Below are 27,036 nucleotides of genomic sequence, written 5' to 3'. Positions count from 1 at the left end.
CTCTGAAACAATGAGCCAATGGGGCAGGAAATGTCTAATTCAGAAATAAAGATTAGAGCTCTAAAAAATAATAAAAGCTTACATAATTTGAGAAAGCTCCATACTAAATACACACATGCTGCATACATATTATGGACAAAGGGTACTGATGAGTGAGGGAAGTAAAGCTGGGCGTGCACTTAGTTCTCAGTCTCATGATGAGTTGTGTGGAGAGGAAACATAGGGTGAGGATTTTGGTCACAGAATTCTGTACAGTACAATATTACGTTCTATTCAGTAATGTGTTTAAATCAGTAAATGCTATACACATTGCTATATACCCATTACCTGGTAGAAAGGATCTGTGAATTTAATGGATCATATTTCTGAGTAGAGATATGTGTGTTGCTAATTGCACTATTAATTTACGTAGAGCAGGGGTCTCCAACCTTGGTCCCTTTAAGACTTGTGGACTTCAACTCCCAGAGTTCCTCAGCCAGCTTTGCTGCCTGAGGGACTCTGGAAGTTGAAGTCCACAAGTCTTAAAGGGACCAAGGTTGGAGACCCCTGACATAGAGAATTAAATTCTTGTTATTCAGTTGTGTGTATAGGAATTGGAAAACCAGCCATTTATACGCTAAGAACTGCAGTTATGTTTTGAATACTATGCTTGGAGGGATATACCCAAAAGTCATATATCTAGGGAAAAACTAATGTTGATTTAAGTTATTAAAACAGGTAATAGGGATACTGTTCATAGTCTTCTTTGACATATAATATTGCAATTTTTAGCAACTTTGTATAGTTGCTAAAGGGCCTATAGGTCTCCAACGACTTGAGTGGAGGGGCAGAGTGTTGTATCCTTGTCACAAGGTTCTAAATGTGTCACAGTTATGGAGAAGAATATAAGGGGAGCTTATATTGGGATGGGAATGGGAAAAAATCTGATAAACTTTTCACTATAAACTTTGTACTGCATGCAAAAAATTGAAGTTGTAAGATAAAAGAAACCATGCACGTTATTCAGCATTTCCTGCTCACTTTGCTTTCAGCTTTGCATAGAAAATTTAATTTTAGAAACAAAATAGCCCCGTTTGTCCTCCCCTTAAAGCTGGCAAATAGAACAGAAGTGAAGGAAGAGGTGAGGGAGCCAGACAACATGCAGTTGCTTTTGTATGCAGTTTATTGTCTCTCCTGCAAGTTAAGAAAACAGTAATTGTTGAAGGCAGGCAGCACTTCAAGGAGACAGATGGAATTTATTCCGCTGAGGCACAGATTTTCTCAGTCATGCCTGCCAAATTAAGAATGAGTAAATAATAAATAATATCTCAAGGGATGCATCCAGAAAATACATAAGCACAGTGTTAGAACACCTCTTCCCCCCACCCCACCCCCAGCCAATACATTGCTGAGCCTGTGCAATGTTCCCTTGTTATTACCCAAGACAATAATTAACCTCGGTGTAGAATGTTCATATTTGAATCAAAATATCTTCTTGTAAGTTGAGGTTTGTGGTTTTCTTTGCTTACTCCTCCCTCACATTTGGCAGAGGTTGCAACTATAGCTTAAGAGAAGTCAAAATGAGAAGAGTAAAGAAGTGATTGCTCATGGAAACGAGACAACATTACAGTTAAGAACAGAAGACCCAGTAGGTGTAGTAGTTAAAACATTGCACTTGGACTGAGGAGACCATGTGTAGGTCCTTGCTTGACCATTCTGCTCACTGGTGATTTTAAATGATTGATTCTTCCTTAGGCCAAATTACTTCACAGCTTTGTTGCAGTAGAAAAAGAAAAACCTATTAAAGAAGCATCGATCAAATCTACAGAGAAATTGAAATTTTTACTCACTAAAATTGATGCATGTGACTTCACTGCATTAAATAGAGATATGGTTCATACTGTATTATCTCTTATTTTTTATATTAGTAGTTTTAAGTCAACCTGATTTATTTTCATACACAGCATGAGTTTCTATGCATATATGCATTTGGGTTTGGAACATACACTATTTCTAAGTTATGTGACATCAAGGTCCTATTTTTAAAACTTTCAGCATCAATATATTTTCTCCAATCCTATCCATACTTTCTATACAAATATAGACGTTTACAAATGCAGGCATATCTTGAGCATCTGTAAACTGATCTACATAAACTGTGTGCACTTCTTCGTTTTCCGCTTTCCTGCTTTTCTTTCTTTCATTATATATGCAGCTCATTTTGGGAGCACCTTCTTCCTATCTACAGCATACTGTTCCTGTATTCAGTTGTTATTGAGACAGTATGGGCACATTGATTGCTTCTTTGAACATTATTTTGAATGTGTGGGATAAAGGGCAAAATGTTAGCAGGATAGCATTCTTTTTCCATTTCAGAAAAATTATATATCTAACTAGATAGCATTAACTAAAGAAACGTGTAAGTACTTGTTTGGTAATGCCCACAGTGTTCTTTTGTTATAAATCATCTAGTATAATTTAAAAGAATAATCTTAAAATATAATAGATCTCAGGAATGAAATTGATAACTTGAAGGTAGTGCAGGATTTCAAAGCGCAGCTTTTTCTTAAAAAGTATCTTAGCGATTAATAAACATAATAATGAAATTATACGGATGATGTAAAATAGGAACTTTTCTACATCTGTATTAATTCTGGGGGAGAAGTAATGTCTGTATCACAATATACCTTTGCTGGGCCCAATTTCTACTGGCATTTTAACCCCAATATCTTCTTCTCAAATGGAAAATACGTCAGCTTATATAAACAACCTTAAAAATAGTAAGTCTTTGTAAAGTAGATGTATTTGTCTCCTTCCTCCCCAAATTGAGGTATGTTTCAAAATGTAATTTAGGTAATAGAAAAAAATAGTTTTTATGTAAAATTATTAGAAGCTCTCCCATGGCACTCTTTTTCCTCATTGAAAGTGCATTTTGAAAACCTATAAAACTTGCACTCATTCAAACAGGATGAATGAGTTGGAGAAATTGTCAAAACGATGTTATTTTCCATAGTAAAGTTATGGAGCTACTTTTTTCTCAATAGAGTTTTCTATGATTTTATGATAGTTTTCTATGATTAATATTTTGAAGAAAATGACTTTCTAAATCAAGAAATCTAGCAGACATACAAGATTTACTTAGCTATTTCTCCCACTGATTCCAATTACTGCATTTCTCAATTACTAAAATATATTTTGTATCATTGATTCTTTTAAATCAGCACAATTCTAAACCTCTTGATCATAATCCACTATAATCCACTATATTGGAGTACAAAAACCGTTATGAGGAAGAAATCTGGCATGTAGTATATGAGTGTATATACAGATTCTGAACTGAATGTTAATTTTATAGATGTTTAAGAGATAAAAATAACTTAGCATTTGGATCTCAAGCTGATCATACATTGGGGAAAATGTTGTTTGTTTTAATTTATAGGCACATTATGCTGGGGACAGAATTTAGTAAAATTCACAATATTTTCATGTGTAGATTAATGTTGCCTTCTTCCCAAGAACATCCTACCGTGTTCTTTAAAAGCTTATTTCAACTTATTTCAACTTGTTCTCATTACTTATATTCTATCTTTCTAAACTATGTTTGATAATGAAAGTAACAGAACAAGCATAACAGAAAGGAGGAGAGTGAAATATTTTTTTCTTATATACAGGAAAGTGGGGTTTTAAAAATGGCCCATTTTTAACCGTTGACCCATGCTTTTCTTTTCTTCATGCAAGCTGTCAACTTTGTATTATTAAAACAGGGTTTAGTTATGTTTCCTCAACTGAGTACCCCCTTCCTCATCACAAGTACCTGATACATTTTTCAAGGTGACACTAACTGAAAATACTAAATAAAGTGACTAGAAACTCCAACTGACAAATACAGAAACTTGCACAGATATTTTCCTTTCCCTGGGCTGTTTGCAGAGTGGCAGTGTCAATGAACTAAAATGTTGCGGAAATGAAGGGGGGGAAATGAAAAATAATGTCTGCCTTGGATGTAAGTGTAAATGAATTTATGAGTTAAATTCAGAAAGCTGGTTTTTCTGCTTTATATCAGTTCTGCAGTTTAGCAATACAATATTTCTGTCTTTGTTGTTTCTACCTAATGCAGTTAACATAGAAAGCAATTTTTTTTCTTGCAATGTCACATGCATGTCATAGTGTGTATTAGCCTAATACTCTGATAGTCCTAATAGTCCTTTCCTGAGACTGCACCTCCCATTTTGAGTAAGTTACTGTAGCACTACTGAACAATAACAACAAAAAGTCTTTTTTGTTTCTAGAGTTCTTTGGCTGGTAGCCAGTAAATCAAAAACCAATCTTTATAGGTGAGGATGCTAAGAACTGGAGACAAAGAAACATTGTGGTAGTGAGCAGGTAAGGGTTTCACTAGGTAGGGAAGATTAGAAAGATGTAAGATTATGAAGCCTATTTAGCAAGCAAGGGAGATATATTTTCATAATCTCGTTGTAAGTTTTCTTCTGTCAGATTCTAACTTTTTTTTTAGCTTTTGTGAGAGGCATAAGAAAGATTACATGTCTATCGAAATTGAGCACTAGAGGGAAAAAGTGCTTGCATTTTCCAATAAGGCCTATTTAGTATGATCAAAAGACGTAACCTAGATGAAGGGGAAAAGAATCTTTCTAGGCCCAAATGCTCACCTCTTTTGTTGCTCTGGTGTGCTTTTCAGAAAGAAATTGCAGCAAACTTAATTAAATTGTCCCTCCATGCTGTGCTTAAGATGTTTTCAAACTATTATTAATGATGGAGGCCTTTCATATCTGGGTTGCTTCTTTTTTACAGATAAGTAGGAAAAAGATCCTAATAGTTGCATGATTTGTGTGTCTCTGTTACTGTATAAGCTAAGATCATGTGCACAACTTTATTAACCTTATAGTGTGATGTGCTCATTGTGCCTTCAGTTCATCTTGAATGATTCAGGCAACTCATTCATCATTTGCTCAGGTTATCCTGTTCCTTGTATCCTAAAATAAGTTCCATTCATGATGTTGTGTCAGATTTCAGGTGGCTGAGCAAATGTCAGAATTCAACAAATTGACACTGCCATAATTTTTATTTCACTTAATATCCTAAGAAAGTTTAGAACCAAGACATTACTCTCATCCTAACCAAAGTTCAGTGCAAAAGAAACCTCAATAAATCCTCTTTTTCAATCAGGCTGAAAATTTCACAGGAAAAATAAAAACGGAATGTGCACATTCTTTTTTGGGCTGTAGATGACCTCCTCAGGTGAAATGACCTCCTCAGCTTCAACTTAGCAAAACATCTCATGTGAACAAAGGAAATATCTGCTCAGTTCATAGGGGAAGGGCACACTTTTCAAGGTCTTGTCCAAACCACATTGGTTCATCAGCAGTCCAAATAACCTCTGGATCTACAGCAAATAGTCCAGCTATGTTTGGGCTATAGAGTCCCTTCCAACTTTGTTGTTCTGTTCTGTTCTGTTCTGTTCTGTTCTGTTCTGTTCTGTTCTGTTCTACTCTACTCTACTCTACTCTACTCTACTCTACTCTACTCTACTCTACTCTATAAATAAGCTTTTATGGGAAAATGTCATACATTTGGGACATGTATAGCCTTAAGCTTTGCAGAGTTTAGTAAAATGTAAATTACCAAAACTGCCATCTTGAACAACTGACATAGCACATAAATGGTGAGATTAGGAACTCAATGGAAATTGTGATAAAACTGGACATGAAAGTAGTTTTCTTTTAGTTTGGTTGGCCAACTGCACAAAGTTTTATGAATCACCATCTGCATTTTCAATTTTGAACGTAAGAGAAATAGTTTCACCAGATTTTCTAAGATAAGTTAGTAAGGAATAATATTTTTATATTGACAAAATAGAAAACATATGGTTCATCCCATGCATGGCATTCTGGACTATTTTTTGTTACTCATTGACCCTGTCTTTTCAATCTTGCTACTGACAGTTTGGGTTGACCATACCACTTCACTGTTGAAAATTAATACTAGTTGACTCCTTCTGCACTGTTCATATGAAGCCAAAAAAAATAAAGGGAAGAATAACCTGCCTGTATGCTGTTTGGAAACTCCTCTGACTCTGCTTTAAAAACTCTATATAGTAGCTTACTATATCTCCTTGCAGCTGTAAAGAAAAAGGCAGGGAAAGGTATAATATTGCGTAAGATTAAACAGAACCATTAAAGACGGGGAAATGAATAAAATTGAAGTCTTGCTTGTCTCTAATGAAGTGTTTGAACAGTGAAAAGACTGAAAATTCTTTTTCTTAAACAACCCACTCTAGACTTTAAGTGTAAATACATTTATTTCAAAGAAATGAAAGGTCACTAGTTTTAGCACAAGGTTATTTTGGTTCATGTTGTAAGGGTAAACATTCAAGCAAAAGAAAAATCTACTTTTCTTCCCACCATCCCATTTGTTAAGCAAAGTTTTGATGACTCAGGGCATGCATGAGCAACGGAATAGAGGATCTTTTCATTACTAGAGTGCCTATTGATTTAACACAGTTTGGTTAGTAACTGGTTTTAACTCCTTAAAGGTAGGTTGGAAATAAAATACTTCTGTTATGTTATTAGGGGTAGCTGTAGACATACATCTACCACAATGATTGACATCAGTGGCCCTAATGTAAAAAGACAGGGAATATATCAAATAAATGAATAAATGATGAGGAATAACTGCTGAAGGATTTCACATCAGGGAAGTTGGCCTGCCTCCATAAAATTCTGCATGCTGGAATTTATTTCATGTGTTTACCTGTGCACACAGATTACAGAAGGTTTTGTGTTTTGTGTATTAATTCAATCTTGTTGATGTTAGCACTACTGTTATGACTGCTGTTATGGGCATTCCTACATGGAGATTCTTTCCTAGTTTGAGAGCAGCTTCTGCTCCAAGATCTCCAAAAGCTGCTTTGTATTGAAACTGGTGTCAATACAGGAAGTCTTTGCCTCCTGTTTTGTATTTTTGTTTGTTTGTTTTACAATGCTGTAGCTCTGTGGATAGAAATCTTGCTGCACCTTTCCTCATAACTCCTGAGCTTGACTTCCTGTAAAGTCTGATGGCTCTAGAGCAGGGGTCTCCAAACTTGGTCCCTTTAAGACTTGTGGATTTCAACTCCCAGAGTCCCTCAGCCAGTTTTGCTTTGCTGGCTGAGGGACTCTGGGAGTTGAAGTCCACAAGTCTTAAAGGGACCAAGGTTGGAGACCCCTGCTCTAGAGCAGCCACTTAATATACCCAAAATGGTGGGAAGCTGGGGTGTTGTTGTTTTGAGAGGAAAAAAATGTAAGGGGATTTTTGGTGTTACAGAACCTGCAGCTGCTTTAGTGGAACTGAGAGTTTGGCTCCTTGTTCTCTGCAGTTCAAGTTAGCGTCGATAAAACAAACAGCTTTTCAAAGTTTGGGGAACGAAAATGGTGGTGTTGAAATTCTTACTGGCAATAAACCGGTAATGTTATGGATGATATAGTACTTTGCTGATATAAAATATGAAGCATTTTGGCTAATAGTCTGCAGGGAGAAGTCCAGAATGAATTATTAGAATTTGGATGGAGAGCAAAACTTGTAGGTCTGCCTAGAATTTTATACCGCCAGATGGTTTCTAAGAGAAGGAGGAAAATGCAATTAGACAGGTCTGCTCCCCCCCCCACTTTTTTTTTTTTAAATGTCTGTAGTACTGAGTTTGGGAGCTCTCCAAGAAGGGAGGATGACCACACTCTGAACACTGGAAACGGGATAGATAGAAGCTGAAAAGGAAACTATTTTCTTCAGATGGAATTTTAGTGTTGTTAACAGATTGCTTTTTATAGTCTTATTTTATTTTTGTAGCTGTACAGTTAGTGAGTAGAATAAGGTGATACAACATATACTTAAATTTCATTAGCTTTAATATTTGCTTTAGGTAAAAAAAATTACGTATATGAAGAGAGATCAAGAGATTTTGGAAATTAGTTTAACTGTCAAGTGAATACATGTTTTTAGACATTTCCAAGGCCTACTAACACAACTTTGACTTAAGTGAATGCACAACTTTTATTTTACTGAATCAGTTCTTATTCATGGCTGTTTGTTTTTTTAATGTTACAGCCCATCTTTTCTCCAAGACATCAGGGTAGCTTATATGGGCTTCTCCCTCCATTTAATCGTTGCAACAGCAACCCTTGAAGTAGGCCGAGCTGAGAAAAAGTGACACTCAAGTACCTTAACCACTACATTACATGAGACATTCTTCTTGGATTTCATAAAACGAATAAGCATTTTTATTTTTCAGAATACATAATCTGGAGAGGAGTAGATTAGGACAGAGGTAACAATAACAGTATCAAAGTTGGAAGGGGCCTTGAAGGTCATCTAGTCCAACCCCCTCCTCACACAGAAGACCTACACTAAGGATTCGAACCACCAAATTGCCGACCTTTCTAGTTGCTCTAATAAAGCTTATTTAGAATGCATTTTTTGATTTCAAGTTGTTATTTTAAAAAACAAAGTTCTGTAATGTATCTTAATTGCAGAATATTTCATTATCACAATTGACTTAAATTGTATTCACATTATTTTTACCACCAAATCAGGTGGAATCAGGCTATGGCAAACTAGCTGCAAAAAAAAAAAAGCAAAAAAAAAAAGAAGAGATGTCATTGTCTATGTAGCCACTAGGAACGGAGTTCAAAGGATACTTCACTGCTTTATATGATTTTTTTAATAGTATTGTTTCTATATCTAGACTGCTATTTAAAAGAAAATATTTCACCCTTGCAAACTGAAAGAAATATTAGTAAGCACTGAAAGGATAGTCTAGGCAACAAGGTACTACAACACCTTTGTGAGAGTTCCATCAACTCCCAAATTAATATGTTATTATTAAATGACTGAAATACCAAAACATGTTTGTATTATATAGGATTGTTCAAATTTTTGTATTAAATTATCAATACATATATATCGCATTTATACACTTTACATGCATAGACACAAGACCCTTGTGAAAAATGTTGTCAAGAAGTCCATTACTTAGAAGTGCTTCATGGTGTTGTTTTTTGAAATACCTTAAAATTATCTTAACTAAGGTTTATTCTATGCTAGGTATGCTCCAAGTGTTGTATGGATGACTGCAGACAGAAAGAATGGGAGAGGGTATATACAGGCTAGGAAATATAAACCAAACAATATCAGGTTATAGATGCCTGTCAAAAGTGGAAATAATCTCTGTATTATTTTATTTTTTATTTTTAACTAAGGTACTTACTTATTTTTTAACTATGAGTATATGTGCACAGCTTGTATATTAACAAATATATTTATATTCAGATAATTATATGAAGAACCCAAATCTTGAGTTCAAATCCAATTTGTGTTTCTGGATATGCTATACATAACGAAGATAATTTCCATGTGAACTACAAAATTAACAAAATGTTGTCTCTGTGTTATTTTTTTTTACAAGAGCAGCAGAGAAGTTGTATAAATTAATGGATGCAATATTAAATTCATTTGCAGTTCTAGATATGTCCTGCTTTCCTTTCATTCCAGAGATAATTGATAGCTCATTATAATGCTATCTCTGGCAGACTGTGCCAAAGAGTCTGGTAGAACAAAGAAGAGATACATTGCTCAAATTTAGAACTTCAGCACAAGTTGTAAAATTTAATTTCATTTACTAGACATTGCTTTTAAGTGTACATTTTTCTCAATTTTGCTAACTTCATGAAACCTTGCTTTGGATATGTGCGTGAAAGAATAGCTCTATTGGGTTAAAAAATTCTATAACCATAATGAATGTTTAGATTTTTGCAACCCAGACCTGCAGAATATGCTTAACTTTTACAGATGATTGTTTGCAATCTTAAATCTGAATTAAAACTCTAATGGGAAAAAGAATAAAATACAATTTATTTCATATAAGAATCAGCAAGCTCCATAATGTTTTCTTGAGCTTCACAAAAAACCTGTCTGCGACTTATCTCTTGGAAGTACAGTAATAGTCTTCCCCAGCTACCCTGATGAAGATTAATAAACTGCGATAAATAAATTTAAAACAGAATGATATGGTGTAAAAAACAATAACCAACAAGAATCCCATAAAGTATATTATTTTATTTCTTTAATGTTTAAAGAGAGGATAAGAGATGAAAGTCTCAAATTTTAGGTGACAACTTACTACCTTTTTAATCACAAAATGCCTGTTATCACCTGATAAGTACAATATGCATGTGTAGCCTTTGTTAGACTCTATTATAATGTACAGTGTGAACTAGTAGAGTTATATATGCATTTTTCTGTAGGATCAAGGTTTCTACTCCAATCCAGCTTAAATTAGTTTTACTTCCATTGAAATGTAGGATTTTAGTTAGACTGTTTGATATCATGCCTACATAACATGGAACAGACCATTGGTTTTCTGAGTGCTGTAATGGATAATTATATACAGCCTCAGGTTGTATATGTCAATAAGACAATTTCTCATTTTCTCTCTCCACCCACAATGTTTCCAAAATAGGACATCGTCAGAAACTAGATGAGCAAACAAAGACTGGAAGTTTGTCCTTTTCAGAGCGCCTGAGTGAACTGGAACAGTTGCGTCGCACAGCTATAAGGGTTAGCCCACATCATCCAGCCCCGGCACCTAACCCAAGAGCTTCTTTGAACCACACAACTGCTTTTAATCCACAGCCTCAGAGTCAGATTCAGGGTAAGCATCTGAATTTTCTCCCCACTCCATTCCCATCATGTAGAAGGTTGCTTATTGCCTGTTGGAGTCATTTTACGCAATTGTGTATACAGGATGGCTTTTCAGGATGATTATTCTTTGTGTTGGTTTTATATGATACATATATGTGTGATACATATATATGGGCACAGCTTCAACATATTAATAGGGTAGAGCTGACCAAAGATATCTTTAGTTCCGTAAGTCTGTAAAAGAAAAAGTACTATATAGAAGCTGATTTATCAACAGGTTGGATCTTATATTAACATTACAGTAACATTTACCAACACAGTAAATTAAATCGGAAATTAAGACATATCAGTGGGATGGACACAGGGGAATGTCCAGGATGTTTAGAAGGCAAAGCAACTCTACTGCTATTGCTGCTTTCTCCTACAAAACTTGCTGCACAAAATGATTACTTCTTTATATTTGTCATCTCTGGGACCAAAATTTTATTATGAACTACTCTCCCCCCCAATTTCTAAATTTCTGTATTATTGTGAGGTTCTCCTTCCTCCCTAGAGGACACCCCATTTTGATGCAGTGTTACAGTATTGTAAAACATACACAAAGTAATGTGTAAGGGTAGAAAAAACAGACTATTGCTTTTGCCAGAGAAAAGTCCTTTCAGTCCTCAGGAGCATTAAGTACGGAAAACACTGACTTTATCACGTCAATCACTTTCCAAATTCCAATTCCAATCACTAGTTCCAAATTCTCTTTGGAAGTCTATTTCACTTCAGAAAGATCAGGAGTGATCAAATATTTGTTTCAAACATTTGTACATAAAAGGAAGTTAATGTTTTTACTTTTAGCATAATAGCTCAATTGTGTTATTTTTAATAATTCAATATTCTGAGAATTATTTTTATAAAAACAAAATTATCAGGTTTCTAAATAAAAAGGTGAGTCTTCATATCATAGATTGCATTGAGTTAAGAATAGTAAGTTACAGACAAACAAGATATTTACATATTGTTTTACATATATTTTACTGAATTCATATGTGATCCCATTTTCTCATGGTCACCTTTATGATTCAATGGAATATTATTTTAGATCAGGGGTGTAGATTTTTATCTTCCCATGTACAAATAATGGAGGCAACAGTCTCCATAGATTTGCATTGGGGGGAAGTTCACAGAGGCTGTGAAATATATGTATTGGGCATTTCTCTAAACTTCAGGAGTTGTCTTTAGAGCGTAATTTGTTTGTAAACAGGGATTAATCTGAAGATTCACATCTAGACTTTCTCAGTGCTACACTGGTTTACAATCTGCTTAATTTCAGAATGCTTCAGAAGAACTATGAATTCTTTTTTCTTTGGTTTGGAAAGTGTCATCCTTAATGGATACGTGCCAATGAATATTTTATTTTTGTTCACTTAGAATATATATTTAAGGATGTTCCATTTTAATGGAAGAAATAAATTTGAATTTATAAAGAACAGGTACATTTGCACTTACTGCACGCAAAAATTCAAAACATTTGAATTTGCTTCAAAAGAATATACATTTTTTGCTACTAAATTTCTGAATTACAACTTGATTTGTTTGCAGTAATATGCAAGCATAATTTTCAAAGGTAATATGCAGTAAAAGCAAAAATGTTCGATCAAAGAACCTGTGGTGCTCCAGTTGTTGCTAGCTACCACTCTTATCAATCTTATTCAGCATAGTGAATGATAAGGGATACCTGGAATTATAGTTCAAAATGTAAGGCGGGCCAGATTTTTTTTTACTCTTGATCTAAGCAATCATTTTGTTGCTGACTATGGCATCAGCTTAATTTCAGTTGTATTTATCTGACAGTTAAGATTCACCAATGTTATTGAAATTTACTTCTCTATAAATATGATGAAGATCTGATATGCTTTAATAACAAAGCTCATTTTCTAGTTTTTTATTATGTTCTATATCTAAGAATATATTCATATATTATCTAGCTATTGTCTTTGCAGTTAGGTGTTCTCTGCAGCTATAGTAATGTATAAAAATTAAAATATTTATGCCCAGAATAGCAATTTTAAAAATTTAAATAAATGAATGAATATGTTAAATAGCCTGATATCTAATTTGTAGTTTGCAGAGTTATTAAACATATACATTATTAACAAATTTGTAATAATGGTAGCATGTTTTTTACAAAAATGAAAGAAACAGGATTCATCCTTTGATGCAGGAAAAAATATATTGGTTTAGTTTTGTACCAGTTCATAGATAGGGGGAGAATATTGAACTGAAATATGGGGAAGAACACACTGAAAAACAGAAAGGCCTCCTTTCTGGGAACTAGGAATCTACCTCTGTTCATTAGATAAAAATCAGCATTGGGACATTTGCTGTATTGGACAGTATAGAATACTGATAGGCATTTTTGACTTATCTGTCCTAACCTCTTTTGAGTGTCACATGTCTGCAAGAACTCTCCACCAAACATAGGTTGCTGTGATCTGTAGTCATTATGGTAAATGGTTGTACTGGTAAATGGTAAATGGCTATACTATAATGGCTATTGGTGCAGCCATTTGTCAGAATTTGCATCCTCCCTTCTTGTCTGCTCAAAAAGTGATGATTTCACAGAACTAAAATCAAGTTAAATTACTAGCTGAGTAATCATAGGTTTAACTATAGCAGAATTCACTTCGTCTTTGCCTGTGTGGACTGACAGGAAGATACAATAGCTTTCTCAATGATCTTTTGATCTTGCACATCAAAGACCTAGCAAGCAAAAGTCAGTTGTCCTGTTCAACTACAACTCTGCCAGCTGACTGGGTTGGAAGAGGAGACAAGTGAAAGCAGTATGTTTCCTTATCCAACAGGTCCATGATCTCATGGATCAGCTGATCCTTGGCATCAGAAATGGTGTCTTGAAAGAGCTGTTCTTTTCTGTCACTTGCCTTCTGCACGAGTTTACGGGAAAGAAGTTGTCATACTGATAGGATTGATGTTCACCATAGTGACACAATGCGAATAATATCTGGAACCCTTAAGTCCACATTGCTCTCATGGCTCCATGTTCTTTCTAACATTGCCCCTCCTGATCTCAGGTGACAACAACAGGCTGTCCAAGAGTGGTATAAGATAAACATGCCATCAACTCCTGGAGATCTTCCAATACATAAAATAGGTATAAAATTATGTACTCTATACCTCTCAACAGGCTTAAGTCTGGGAAACCAGTTTGAGACAACATATCATAGTCTTATGATCTAGATGAAGAATGGTGATTAAGGTGGACAACTTTTAATAATCATAACCATAACACAGATCCAACAAAACAACTTCCAGGAAGGCAGTTTCCTTGAAAAATATGGAGCCACCTGAATAGAATCAGGACAGGACAGAACAAAGGAAAAGCTCTTTAAGTGGGGAATGGCCGAGAGCCCGGAACAACTATAACACATATATTTCAAGAATGTCTCATCAGGAAATTTCAAGGCACCTGGGATGGTCTCATCACACTCACACTAGAATCAGTTAGATGGTGAGCTTCTTTAGATATTGAATTATAACATCCATCCCATTGCAGTGCTATGGTTCCATATTATGGTAATTTTATTATAGTTTTATCTTAATTTAATACTTTATGACCTATATTGTATTGTCCACATATCTATATCTATCATCTATCATCTATCTGCTGATACTTTATTTAAACTAAATATGTATATCAGTGATTGCATGACCTCTATAAATGCTGTATACTAAATAAATAAATAACTTTGTTTATAGTTGTTAAGCCTCTCAGCTAATGAGGGCAGGTGAGGTTGCACAGCATAGAGGGAGGAAGAGACTGCTGACTTTCCCATAAACCCACTATGAGTTCAGTATTCTCCGCCTCCTCCTCCTGGTTAGAAGGTTGGACTGATCCAAATTAATAAAGATACAAATTAACAGAGTTGGAAGGGACCTTTTTATTTTATTTTATTTTATTTATTTTATTTTGTCAAAACAATATATACAAGCATAACACAAAAAGATTATATAATGTATAAACAAATATATGAGGAGAAACAAGGAAGTATAAGCATATATATATATAGGGAGGGGGGAAAGGACAGGAACGGTAGGCACGTTTGTGCTCTTATGCACGCCCCTTAGAGTCCTCTTAGGAATGGGGTGAGATCAACAGTGGATAGATTTTGTTTAAAGCTTTTGGGGTTATGAGAAGAGACCACAGAGTCAGGTAATGCATTCCAAGCACAGATAATTCTGTTACAGAAATCATATTTTCTGCAATCCAAACTGGAGCGGTTGACATTAAGTTTAAATATATTGGTAGCTCTTTATTTATTTTATTTTATTTATTTATTTTGTCACAACATCATACAAAAAGATTATATAGTATATAACCATATAAACATATATAGGAAGAAGAAAAGAAAAACAATAGGACAGGAACGGTAGGCACGTTTGTGCGCTTATGCACGCCCCTTATGGTCCTCTTAGGAATGGGGTGAGGTCAATAGTAGAAAGTTTTTGGTTAAAGCTTTTAGGATTATGGGAAGAGACCACAGAGTCAGGTAAAGTATTCCAAGCACTGATGATTCTGTTGCAGAAGTCATATTTTCTGCAATCTAGATTAAAGCGGTTAACATTAAGTTTAAATCTATTGGTTGCCCTTGTATTATTGCAATTAAAGCTGAAGTAGTCTTTGACAGGAAGGACATTACAATAGATGATTCTGTGAGTTAAACTTAGGTCTTGTCAAGGCGACGGAGTTCCAAGTTTTCTAAGCCTAGGATTTCAAGTCTGGTGGGATAAGGTATTTTGTTGTTTTCAGAGGAATGGAGAACTCTTCTTGTAAAATATTTCTGGACACGCTCAATTGTATTGATGTCAGAGATGTGGTGAGGGTTCCAAACAGGTGAGCTGTATTCTAGAATTGGTCTAGCAAATGTTTTATATGCTCTGGTTAGTAGTGTGGTGTTTTGGAAAAGAAGCTACGCAAAATTAGGTTTACAACTCTTAGAGCTTTTTTTGCTATGTAGTTGCAGTGGGCTTTGGCACTTAGATCATTTGACATGAAAACTCCAAGGTCTTTAACGGGATGGGGGTCGTCTGTAAGGTAATGTCCATCTAGTATGTACTTAGTTTTGGGTTCTTTTTCCTATATGTAAGACTGAGCATTTGCTGGTTGAAATTTGAGCTGCCAATTTTAGACCAAGCGGTTAGATGGTCAAGGTCGTTTTGAATGATAGAAGTGTTGTCTGTGGTGTTAAATAGTTTGACATCGTCAGCAAAGAGAACACAATTACTTGAGATATGGTCACAAAGATCATTAATGTATAGTATAAAGAGTGTTGGTCCAAGGGCGCTGCCTTGAGGAACGCCACTCTTGACAGGAACAGGATTTGATAAAGCATTGCCAATTTTGACCACTTGTTGTCTGTTAGACAGAAAAGCAGATATCCATTTGTGGAGGGGTCCTGAGATGCCATAGGATGTTAGTTTAAGGAGAAGTTTATCGTGTACTACTGAGTCAAAAGCTTTGCAGAAGTCTATGTAGATTGCATCTATTGATTTGCCTTGATCTAGATTTGAAGTCCATATGTTTTTGCAGTGGAGAAGTTGTAAGTTACATGATAACTTTTTCCTGAAACCAAATTGTTTGTTGGAGAGTAGGTTGTTAGTTTCTAAGTGTGAGGTAATGGATTGGTTGATGATAGATTCCATGACTTTGCAGGTGACGCAGCAAAGGAAGATCGGTCTGTAGTTTTCGACTAAGCTGGGGTCTCCTTTTTTGAAGATGGGGATGACTGTGGCTAGTGACCAAAGTTTGGGAAGAGAACTGGTAGTGAAAGCTTTATCAAAGATAATACTTAGGGGTTCAGCTATATTAATGGAAAGTTTTTTTAAGAAATATGCACATAGTCCATCGGGTCCAATAGAAAGCGATGGTTTTAAGTTGTGAAGGGCTTTACCAATGTTGTCTTCTGTGAAATCTATATGAGTTAAATCATCATGGTCATTGCTGGTTCGTTTGTGGAATGTTGGATATGTGTTATCGAGTTAACAAAAACTGAGCCAAAGAAAATGTTGAAGAGGTTTGCTTTGACTGTTTCGTCATTGCATTCTTTGTTGTTAGAATCTTTTAGTGGTGGGATGGATCTTGAATCTTTAAGTTTATTGTTGACAAAATTATAAAAGGCACAATTTGAATTTGTGCGTAGAAGGTTTTCTTCTTGTTTGGTGTGGTAATTTGTGCATTCAGTTTTTATTTGGTTGCATATGTTTCTGTAGCGGTTTCTGAAGTTTGTAACATAGCCTTTTTTGTTTCTTTTCCAGAGGATTTTTTTGATTGAAGCTTTTTATTGATATGGGTAGTTTGTTTTCTTGGACATGGTAGTCATTCGTGGTACATATAATTTAATGACTCTATTGATTTCAAGTAGGAAGACTCTATAGAGGTCATCAGCGGTTATGCAGGTTGCAAACAGATTTTGCCAGTTCAGAAATGAAAGATCGTTGTTTATAAGGTCGTAATTGGCTTTTTTGAAGTTGTAGTTGGGAGTTCTGTTGTTATGACGATTTAAGTATGGACGTATATTGAGACGAAAATCAATCATGCAGTGGTCACTGTTTGAAAAAGGTTCTTTAATTTGTAGTCCGTAAATTGAGTTTGGATTGTTGCAGAAGATGAGGTCAAGGCAGTTGTTGAGTCTTGTATTGTTAGTTACAAGTTGTTCAAGACCTAGGTTTGTAACAGCGTTGTATAGTGTAGTATGGATTGGGTCAGTTGAACATTCATTAGTTGTCCAGTTAATGAGAGGTAGATTTAGGTCACCCAGGAAGATGAGAGGGTATGGGCAAGAGGTAGCCCATGTTAGCATTGAGGTGAGCATATTTGCGTGGGTAATGTCATAGTCGGGGGCTCTGTAGCATAGTAAGAATCGAAGAGTAGTGTCAAGGGATAGGTCGCATACTATGGTTTCTCTTGTGTTATTGTAGTTGAAACTGAAGTAGTCGTTGGCAGGAAGGACGTTACAACGGATGATTCTATGAGCTAAAACTAGGTCCTGTCGAAGGCGATGGAGTTCCAAGTTTTCTAACCCCAGGATTTCAAGTCTGGTGGAACCTTGTAGGTCATCTAGTTAAACCCCCCACCCAGAAGATCTTACACCATTAGAACACTACTATCATGTCTCCCCGGTCCTTCTCTTCACTAGACTAGCCATGCCTAGTTCCTGAAACCGTTCATCGTATGTTTTAGCATCCAGTCCCCTAATCATCTTGGTTGCCCTTCTCTACACTCTTTCTAGAGTCTCAACATCTTTTGTATGTATGTGAGTAAAACTGGATGCAGTACTCTAAGTGTGGTCTTACTAAGACTTTATATAGTGGTATTGATACCTCCCTTGATCTTGATTGTATCCCTCTGTTAATGCAACTTTCCTTCAAAACCAGATTGGTTATTCTCACACTTCCCAGCCTGACTGGTCCTAGAGGACAGATCTAGGCAGGGGTGAAATGCTCCTGGATTGGACCAGATTGCATGATCCGGTAGCGATCATGGCCAGTAGTTCGGCGATCTGGTAGCAATGGCGGAGCAAAGCTCTGCCCACCCACCCAGGGCATCATTACTTCCTGGAAGTAACCAGGAAGTAATGTGTTTTTTACCTTTGCGCATGCGTACAAAGTTTTGTATGACATATGACATGTTCACATGCATGTGGTGCATGCATTTCCGAACCGGTAAGGAAGGTAAGTAGATTTCACCCCTGGGTCTAGGGACTATACAAAGACATGCTTAATCTAGCCTAAACTGCTCTATGGACCAGGAATCTCCTGATTGCAAACTGACAGAGTGGTTAGTTACATATGTCAGTGTGTATTATTGGCAAAAACTATATCAGAAAAGAAGAAAAATACTTCTTTAACACTTAACCAGCTAGCATCTAGAAGAGACAGAATAACATGAAGGAACATGTTAAGGGGCGTGCATAAGCGCACAAACGTGCCTACCGTTCCTGTCCTATTGTTTTTCTTTTCTTCTTCCTATATATGTTTATATGTGTATATACTATATAATCTTTTTGTATGATGTTGTGACAAAATAAATAAAATAAAATAAAATAAAAAATAAAAACATTGTAGATATAGCAGAACAAAGAGGCATATTTGTCCCATGGTTGGTTATAACTGCAGAAGGCTCTTATGAGAGCATATTACTTGCTTTTTAATCTTACTTTTCTGTCTGGTCTTTCACAAGCTTGGAAACCAGTACCAAAAAATGTTTAAAAAACTTTGGATTTCTAACAGGTTTAGTAGTTTTGTTGTAAAAATAGGCTCATGCAGCTTAATAACCAGATATTGCTGACTTCCACAAATACGATTAATTTTGTACATAAAAGAGAACATGTTTCTCTGTATAGAATAGAATAGAATAGAATTTTTTATTGGCCAAGTGTGATTGGACACACAAGGAATTTGTCTTGGTGCATATGCTCTCAGTGTACATAAAAGAAAAGATATGTTCATCAAGGTACAACATTTACAACACAATTGATGATCAATATATCAATATAAATCATAAGGATTGCCAGCAACAAGTTATAGTCATACAATAATAAGTGGAAAGAGATTGGCGATGGGAACTATGAAACGATTAATAGTAGTGCAGATTCAGTAAATAGTCTGACAGTGTTGAGGGAATTATTTGTTTAGCAGAGTGATGGCCTTCGGGAAAAAACTGTTCTTGTGTCTAGTTGTTCTGGTGTGCAGTGCTCTATAGCGTCGTTTTGAGGATAGGAGTTGAAACAGTTTATGTCCAGGATTATAGCCTATAGCTTCACAGAGGAGAAAGTAAATTAATATCCTTGCTTATGAAATAGATTTTTAACATTTACTAGTTTACAAACAACTTCTCAGATCAGGAAAAATAATATTTTTTCTTATTAAGAAATCACTATGAAGGTATTGATGTAAATTAGATTACTTACTCTGGGATAATAACAATAATCTTTCATGGATGCTCCACCTATTTTATATTTGTTTTGTTTATGGATGTTATGCTTGTGCATGGAATAGGTTAGCAAGTTTAACTGAATGACAGTGATACAGAATCCAGCCTATGGTATTCTGTTAAAAAAAACTGAATTAGTTATATGCTTTGCTTTTATTTCAGATATAAATATTACTTTGATATTAGAGAGAGTTAGAGCATTTTCTAAGCTCCAAATCATTTTTTAAATAATTCTATTATTCCAGCACTTCCTTTTTAAATAAATGTTTGTCATTTTTTTACATGAAGAAAATGAACTGAAAATATATCCAACTAACAACCTACTGTCTAACTTTAAAAATAAGTACATTAAACAACTCCTCCCTACCTTCTCTTATGTTAAATGAATTTTAATCCGTAGTTCTTTTTATTGTAAAGGAATGTAAAGGGATAAACCAAACCTTTTGTAAGGTGTGTTGACTCAAAAAATGCTTTCCAGAAAACTAAAATGGCATTTTACTAAAAGAATAAGGCAGATTATTTGTTGATCAGTTTATTAGAAAAAGAGGAAAGTTTATACTTATATTTTTCTTGTCTCCTTCCAGGTGCAAAAAGCTTTGTTTAAGAGATGTTTTCAAGGTCTCTGCTAACATATTTTTTTGTTGAAAACATCTATCTTTACCATAGTTCCCATGAACTGAAGGACCATGCTGGCATAATATACAAGAAAATTTTAAAAGTATTGTTACCATAGTCTGATAGACTTAAATATTTTAACTTCTGTTCAATCTGTTTGGATCTTATAGAAATTGTTAATACCAGTATTTTAAAGGTATAGTGACATTTAGACCAGACTTCTCATAACTAATCTTTTCAATGTAAAATATTGTTGACTGACCAATGTTAACTGACCTCTGAAAGCTAAGGGGAGTTGGACTTACTTAGTACTTAGTATTTAGTCCAAGATGAGAGACCAACAGGAAATCCCACAGGGGAAGCTAGGCTAGAGTGTTGATAAGCAACCCAAAAGGTGGTAATGGCAAATCACATTCATACTGTTGCCAAGAAAACTACATTGGCATGTCAATTAAAAAAAAATATTAACTTTTTCCAAAAATAAATTCTAAGTTTAACTCCCCTCATCAGTAACCACTCCCCCCACCTTTTTTAACTGTGTTTGTTGCTAGGGTTTCATCTTTCTCTTATGTCTTATGGGTGGTTATGAGCCACTGCTATTAGTGGATTTACTTACTTAAAAGTATTTATAGCTTTCCTTTTATCCAAAGGATCTTACTGAAGATTACAATTCATGTTAAAATTGTGTATTAAAATAGTACTTCTTTAGATGTCTTATGAATCTGGATGCCTTCCAGATGGCATTTGAGAATTTTCCTAGCAATCTGGTAGACTTTACTCACTAAGTGCCTGTTGACCTCTAGAATTACAAAACCACCCAGATATTTGGCATGTTGCTCTGAAGCAGCTTTTGTCAGAAGATCTTGGGAAATTCCTTGATTTACTAAGGACCCCCCAGAGATGGAGCAATAGAACTGATATGTGGATTGCCAATGGAGCTAGACAAGAGAATCTGACTCAGCTCAATGTAATAGGGGCATTTTAGTACTTCTCCACCCTTATTACATCATCAAATTATTGTACAGCAACATTCTTCAGTGTGGTCGGCTTCCTGTTGGGAGTGATTGGGAAGGCTGACCATCAGGCCATGGGAACTTTTCCCAGAAAATTTTGCAAATTAGGTTGTTCACATTTCCTGAATTCTTGACTTTTTATGTATTGTAATATTATCTGAAACTTCTTTCAATATATGGGTAGTTTCCTTTCAGTGATGAATCTTGATTCCTATGTCTTGGATCCATGCTCATCCCAGCTCCTTTAGTTGTCTGGGGCAATATAAATGCCTGTATTCAGGAAATCTTTAAGGGGCAAAGTGATGCTGATCATCTTGAAGGAAGAGTGAGCTGTCCTTCCTCAAGAGGTCTTCCCTGGACTTAATTTAGACAACTATTGCTGCGTTGCCATCCTTCTTGGAAATGTTTGATATCTTCAACTATGTTAACTTCTAGGTCAGTGTTTCTCAACCTTGGCAACCTTAAAATGTGTGGACACTGAAGTAAGCAATTGACTGGTTGGGGAATTACGGGAGTTAAAGTCCACAGGTCTTAAAATTGCTAAGGTTGAGAAACACTGTTCTATGCTATTTGCAAGAGTTGGGAATTGGATTTTATTTTTATTTTTTGCAACGGTCTTGCTTCCTCCTGAGCAGGACATTCTAGTTGATGAAGGAAGAGACCTTAGTTTAATGCTCTCTTGTGGAGTGCCCTAACATTCATTCCGGTTTTTCCTACCGTATTTTTTAATATCTGTATGAAACTACTATATAAAGTCACCCCTTCCCTACAAGTATCCTTGTATCTTCCCTACACTGAAGATTAACTCTGATTGAGCCAGAGATAATGTGGAGATCTTGATGCCTGGAGGCTTCCTTGTGAACTATATGGGACAAAATAGGTTAACAAGACAATGCTACTAGATGTTCAGAACAACAATTAGTCAACAATGGTTTTAAATTTGTACAGCATTGGACATCTTCTAAAGGAACATGTTTATCTCTTGTAGATCTCCCTAGTCCAGTCGTCCTCAGTCCCCAATCCCCGGTCCACGTACTGGGGCTGGTCTGTGACCCATTGGGAATCAGGCCATGCAAAGCAGTGGGTGAGTACAGCAGCTCAAGTGGCAAGTGTGGGTGCAAAACCATACCTTTCCCCCTCCACCACTGCAGCTACTGGTCCGTGGAGCTGGAAAGATGGGGACTGTTGCCCTAGTCTTAAAACTACTGCTGGATAGGCAAGAGGAAGCACCCTGATTAGCTGATGCACTAGTTGCCTTAGCTGATGCACCAGTTTTTGGCAATACATATTCATACCCAAATAATCCCATATTTAGACTATTGATGCAGTGTAACTGAGTCTGTCCATCTCAAACCTGCAGTTGCAGTTGCAACTGCAGCTCTATATTTATTAATGATTAAAAGTGTCCATCATGTTGATTTTCATCCATAAAACTTTCTATAATTTGGCTTATAGGTATCTTCAGGACTATCACCTCCAAACAGAATTGATACCTCCAGTAAGTTGTTTGTAGGAGAAGATAGTAGCAGTTATCCATTTATAAAAGTCTAGGGGACTTTGGGGCCAGAATCAGTGCTATTAGCAGTTAATAGTTAGTTTAGTAAACTGCTATTAGAAACTAGCAGTTTACTAAAACTGAACTCCCCAGAGAAAATTTATGGAACAGTGTATTATTGCTATCTGTGTTTTGGTGGTGATTGGTTGAAATATTCTAATATCTTTATGCAGTGGTGGGATTCAGCCAGTTCGCACCACTTCGGGAGAACCGGTTGTTAACTTTCTGAGCAGTTTGGTGAACTGGTTTTTGGAAGAAATCATTAGGGCAGAGAACCGGTTGTTAAATTATTTGAATCCCACCACAGTCTTTATGACTTTTATGTTCATGTTGGTAACATCTTTTATGTCTTTATGATGTTAACTACCAGGAGGATTCGCTGATTATGACACTATACAAAACTAATAAATATGAAAATAAAACAAATGAAATAAAATCATAAAAGCAAGTGAAAATAAATTTTAATACACATTATTGTTAGATGTGTATGACACATTAAAAATGGATAGCATCCTTGCAATTCTTCCCTCAACTTCCATTTGTTGCTTTTAGAAATTAGGGCACAGCAAGGATCAGTGGCATTGTCATAGCTATGCTTCATGCTCCTGATACTTATGGAAAATCATGCTTCTTGGAAACCAACGAAGTCTTTCCATTGACACAATCATTTCCCTCATTGGAACAAGACAGGGAAAATCTTTTCCAGTCCTCTAAATGTCTTCAAACTTTGGTCTGAGAGATTAAAGCTGCTAACTCATAGGAAGACAAATTCTAGATGGGAAAGAGAAAGGGAGAAAACACTGTGATCTGAACAGACCGCTATTCATGTCACATTGGATTTTGTCCAGTGACTTCCATTCAGAACGTTGCAGAGGTTGTTTATTATTTATTAATAAACAATAAAATCCTCAAAAAGGATTCCTTCCAGCTGTTTTCTGTCACTACAAACATTGTGCAGACCTTTTAACTAGCAAATACTAACCATCGCTTTCGAAGTATTTGTGGTAAGATAAAGAACAATTTTTGTACATTTACAAGCTATTAAACCTGAACTAATGGGGGGTGGGGAGGAATAAGCCAGCATGTCTCTCGTTGCAGTTAGAACACTTTAACTGAAGAAACATATTCAGGAAAACTGAATTAGAAAAAGACTCCTTGCTCATGCACTTTTGCTCTTGGATGTTCTGATATAGTCTGATGTATGCATTTCACAGGGAACTCTGTTTTCTTCTTAGGCAATTACACTGTATCAGCTAGAGCAGGGGTGTCAAACTCAAGGCCCACAGACCGGATCCGGTCTGCGGGGTGCTTAAATCTGCCCTGTGGAGCTGAACTGGAAATATCAAGGACTAGCTCACGGTACCTCTGCCAGCCAAAAATGGGCTGTGTGGGGCCTCCGTGCAGCCTGTTTTTGACCAACAGAGTACTGCAGAAGGACCTGATTGGACTGGATTAAAATTATGTGGCCTCAAGTAAATGCCTGATCAGCACAGAAAACAAGTAACATCTTATGTTAATATTACAGTTGAATAATAATACAGTTTTACATACTGTAGGTCCATTTAATCTACAATCAACAATCTATAATGACAGGCATTTCTATTTACTATCCTGGAAATTTACCTCTGCTGTTAGATCTTGTATTATCATGTTATTTATGCTATTGTATTTTTATTATTAGTTGAATAATAAAAATACAATAGTATAAATAGCTTTTCTGCCTGGAAAAGCAATTTACTATTAAACAGTAGGGTATAAATTTAAAAATAAAGTTTAGTGGAGTATGAAGAATAAGTAATAAATGTTTGCCAGTAATATCTGGTAGAAGAGATAGGAAAATGGTTATAATAAAGAACTGTGGAAAGAAAGAGGAAAAGGGAAAAAATGCATCTTAAGCCAGTGTCAAACGCCCACCCCAGCCACGCCCACATGGCCACAGCCACCATGACCACGCCCACCGTCAGCCACACACACACACATCGGCCCTCCAAGGTTAAAAACAACCTTGATGCAGCCCTCAATGAAATCGAGTTTGACACCCCAGAGCTAGAGAGAATTATAATACTTTATTAGCATCAGGGTAAAAAGATTTTTTTCCATTACAGACATAATTTTGCAGGTCAAATATGAGTACAGTATCTTTAAAAAGTGTGTTGGTATCTTTTTTTTTTATTTCTTTTTGTCACAACAGTATACACAAACAAATGTTATAGATAAAACAGCATATCTTGAAGAAAGAAATATATATATAACAATAGGACAGGAACGGTAGGCACTTTTGTGCTCTTATGCACGCCCCTTATAGTCCTCTTAGGAATGGGGTGAGGTCAATAGTAGACAGTTTTTGGTTGAAGATTTTGGGATTTTGAGTAGAGACTATGGAGTCAGGTAATGAGTTCCAAGCATTAACAACTCTGTTACAGAAGTCATATTTTCTGCAATCGAGTTTGAAGCGGTTGACATTTAGCTTGAATCTATTTTTTGCTCTTGTAATATTGCGATTGAAGCTGAAGTAGTCTTTTATAGGAAGGATATTGCAATAGATGATTTTGTGTGTTAAACACAGGTCATGTCGAAGTCGACGGAGTTGTAAGTTTTCTAATCCCAGGATTTCAAGTCTGTTGGTATAAGGTATTTTGTTTTTTTCAGAGGAGTGAAGAACTCTTCTAGTGAAATATTTCTGGACTCGTTCTATTGTATTTATGTCAGAGATGTGGTATGGGTTCCAGACGGATGAGCTGTATTCAAGAATAGGTCTGGCAAATGTTTTGTATGCTCTAGTTAGTAGTGTAGAGTTTTTTGAAAAGAAGCTGCGTAAAATTAGGTTTACAACTCGTAGGGCCTTTTTTGCTATGTAGTTGCAGTGGGCTTTGGCATTAAGGTCATTTGATATGAAAACTCCAAGATCTTTGACAGGGTGGGGGTCGTCAATTAGGTAATGTCCATCCAGTTTGTACTTGATGTTAGGGTTCTTTTTTCCAATATGTAAGACTGAGCATTTGCTGGTTGAGATTTGGAGTTGCCAAGTTTTAGACTGATCAGAAATTAAGTTGAGGTCTTGTTGAAGGGTCAAAGTATTATTAGTGGTATTAAATAGTTTGACATCATCAGCAAAGAGAACACAATAACTTGAGATGAGGTCACAGAGATCATTTATATATAGTATGAAGAGTGTTGGTCCAAGAACACTACCTTGGGGAACGCCACTTTTGACAGGTACAGGATTTGATATAGCGTTGCCAATTTTGACCACTTGTCGTCTGTTTGACATAAAGGCATTTATCCAATTGTGAAGAGGTCCCGAAATGCCGTAGAATTTTAGTTTGAGGAGTAGTTTATCATGTACTACTGAATCAAAAGCTTTGCAGAAGTCTATGTAGATTGCATCTATTGTTTTTCCTTGATCAAGGTTGGTAGTCCATATACTTTTGCAGTGGAGAAGTTGTAGGTTACAAGTCAATTTTTTTCTGAAACCAAATTGTTTATTAGAGAGAAGGTTGTTTCAAGATGAAGTGTAATGGATTGGTTTATGATGGATTCCATTACTTTGCATGAGACACAACATAGAGAGATGGGTCTGTAATTTTCAACAAGGCTTGGATCTCCTTTTTTGAAGATAGGGATGAGTTTTGAAGGCTTTATTATGCACATAGTCCATCTGGTCCCATAGATAATGATGGTTTCAGGTTGTGAAGGGCTTTTTCAACATTATCTTCCATGAAGTCTATATGTGTTAGGTCATTGTTATCTTCTGCGGAATCTTAGCAATACTAGGTAAAATAAAGCCAGTTGGTTATACCAATTTCTTTAGCTAGCACACCAATATAACTTCTGAACTTTATAATCTTATTTTGAATCTCTCTCCCTCCCTCCCTCCCTAACTCTATATGTGACCAGGAGAGTGTTCCTTGACAATAAAATTATCTTTAGAAATAAGAGGAAAAGGATGCATTTCTAAGTTTCATTAGATGTCAGTCTATTCACATCAGATTACCTTGTGTTTGCTGTTCCTGTTATTTGACATTTGCTGGTCATTTAGACTGTCCAAAATTTCAGTGGGAGACAATTGGGCTCAACCCTGGATTTCGGAACCAATGGTATCACTGCTCAATCAGTTTCTCTCTTATTGTACAATGTATGTGTTTTGCCTAAACACACATTCATTCATTCATTCTTTCATTCAATTT

At 35.8% G+C, this 27,036-nt stretch overlaps 1 protein-coding gene across 1 annotated transcript in view; it reads left to right on the top strand.

Moving 5' to 3' along the window:
* Positions 1-27,036, top strand: part of RUNX1 (RUNX family transcription factor 1) — a 212,204-nt gene that overhangs the window by 150,565 nt on the left and 34,603 nt on the right. Inside the window, exon 5 of the mRNA XM_058185419.1 lies at positions 10,487-10,678. Within this exon, the coding sequence (XP_058041402.1) occupies positions 10,487-10,678 (192 nt within the window). The remainder of the gene's footprint in view (positions 1-10,486; positions 10,679-27,036) is intronic.

The sequence above is a fragment of the Ahaetulla prasina genome, chromosome 5 (assembly GCF_028640845.1).
Source record: "Ahaetulla prasina isolate Xishuangbanna chromosome 5, ASM2864084v1, whole genome shotgun sequence".
NCBI classification, from domain to species: domain Eukaryota; kingdom Metazoa; phylum Chordata; class Lepidosauria; order Squamata; family Colubridae; genus Ahaetulla; species Ahaetulla prasina.
This window is presented reverse-complemented; position numbering and strand designations above follow the sequence as displayed.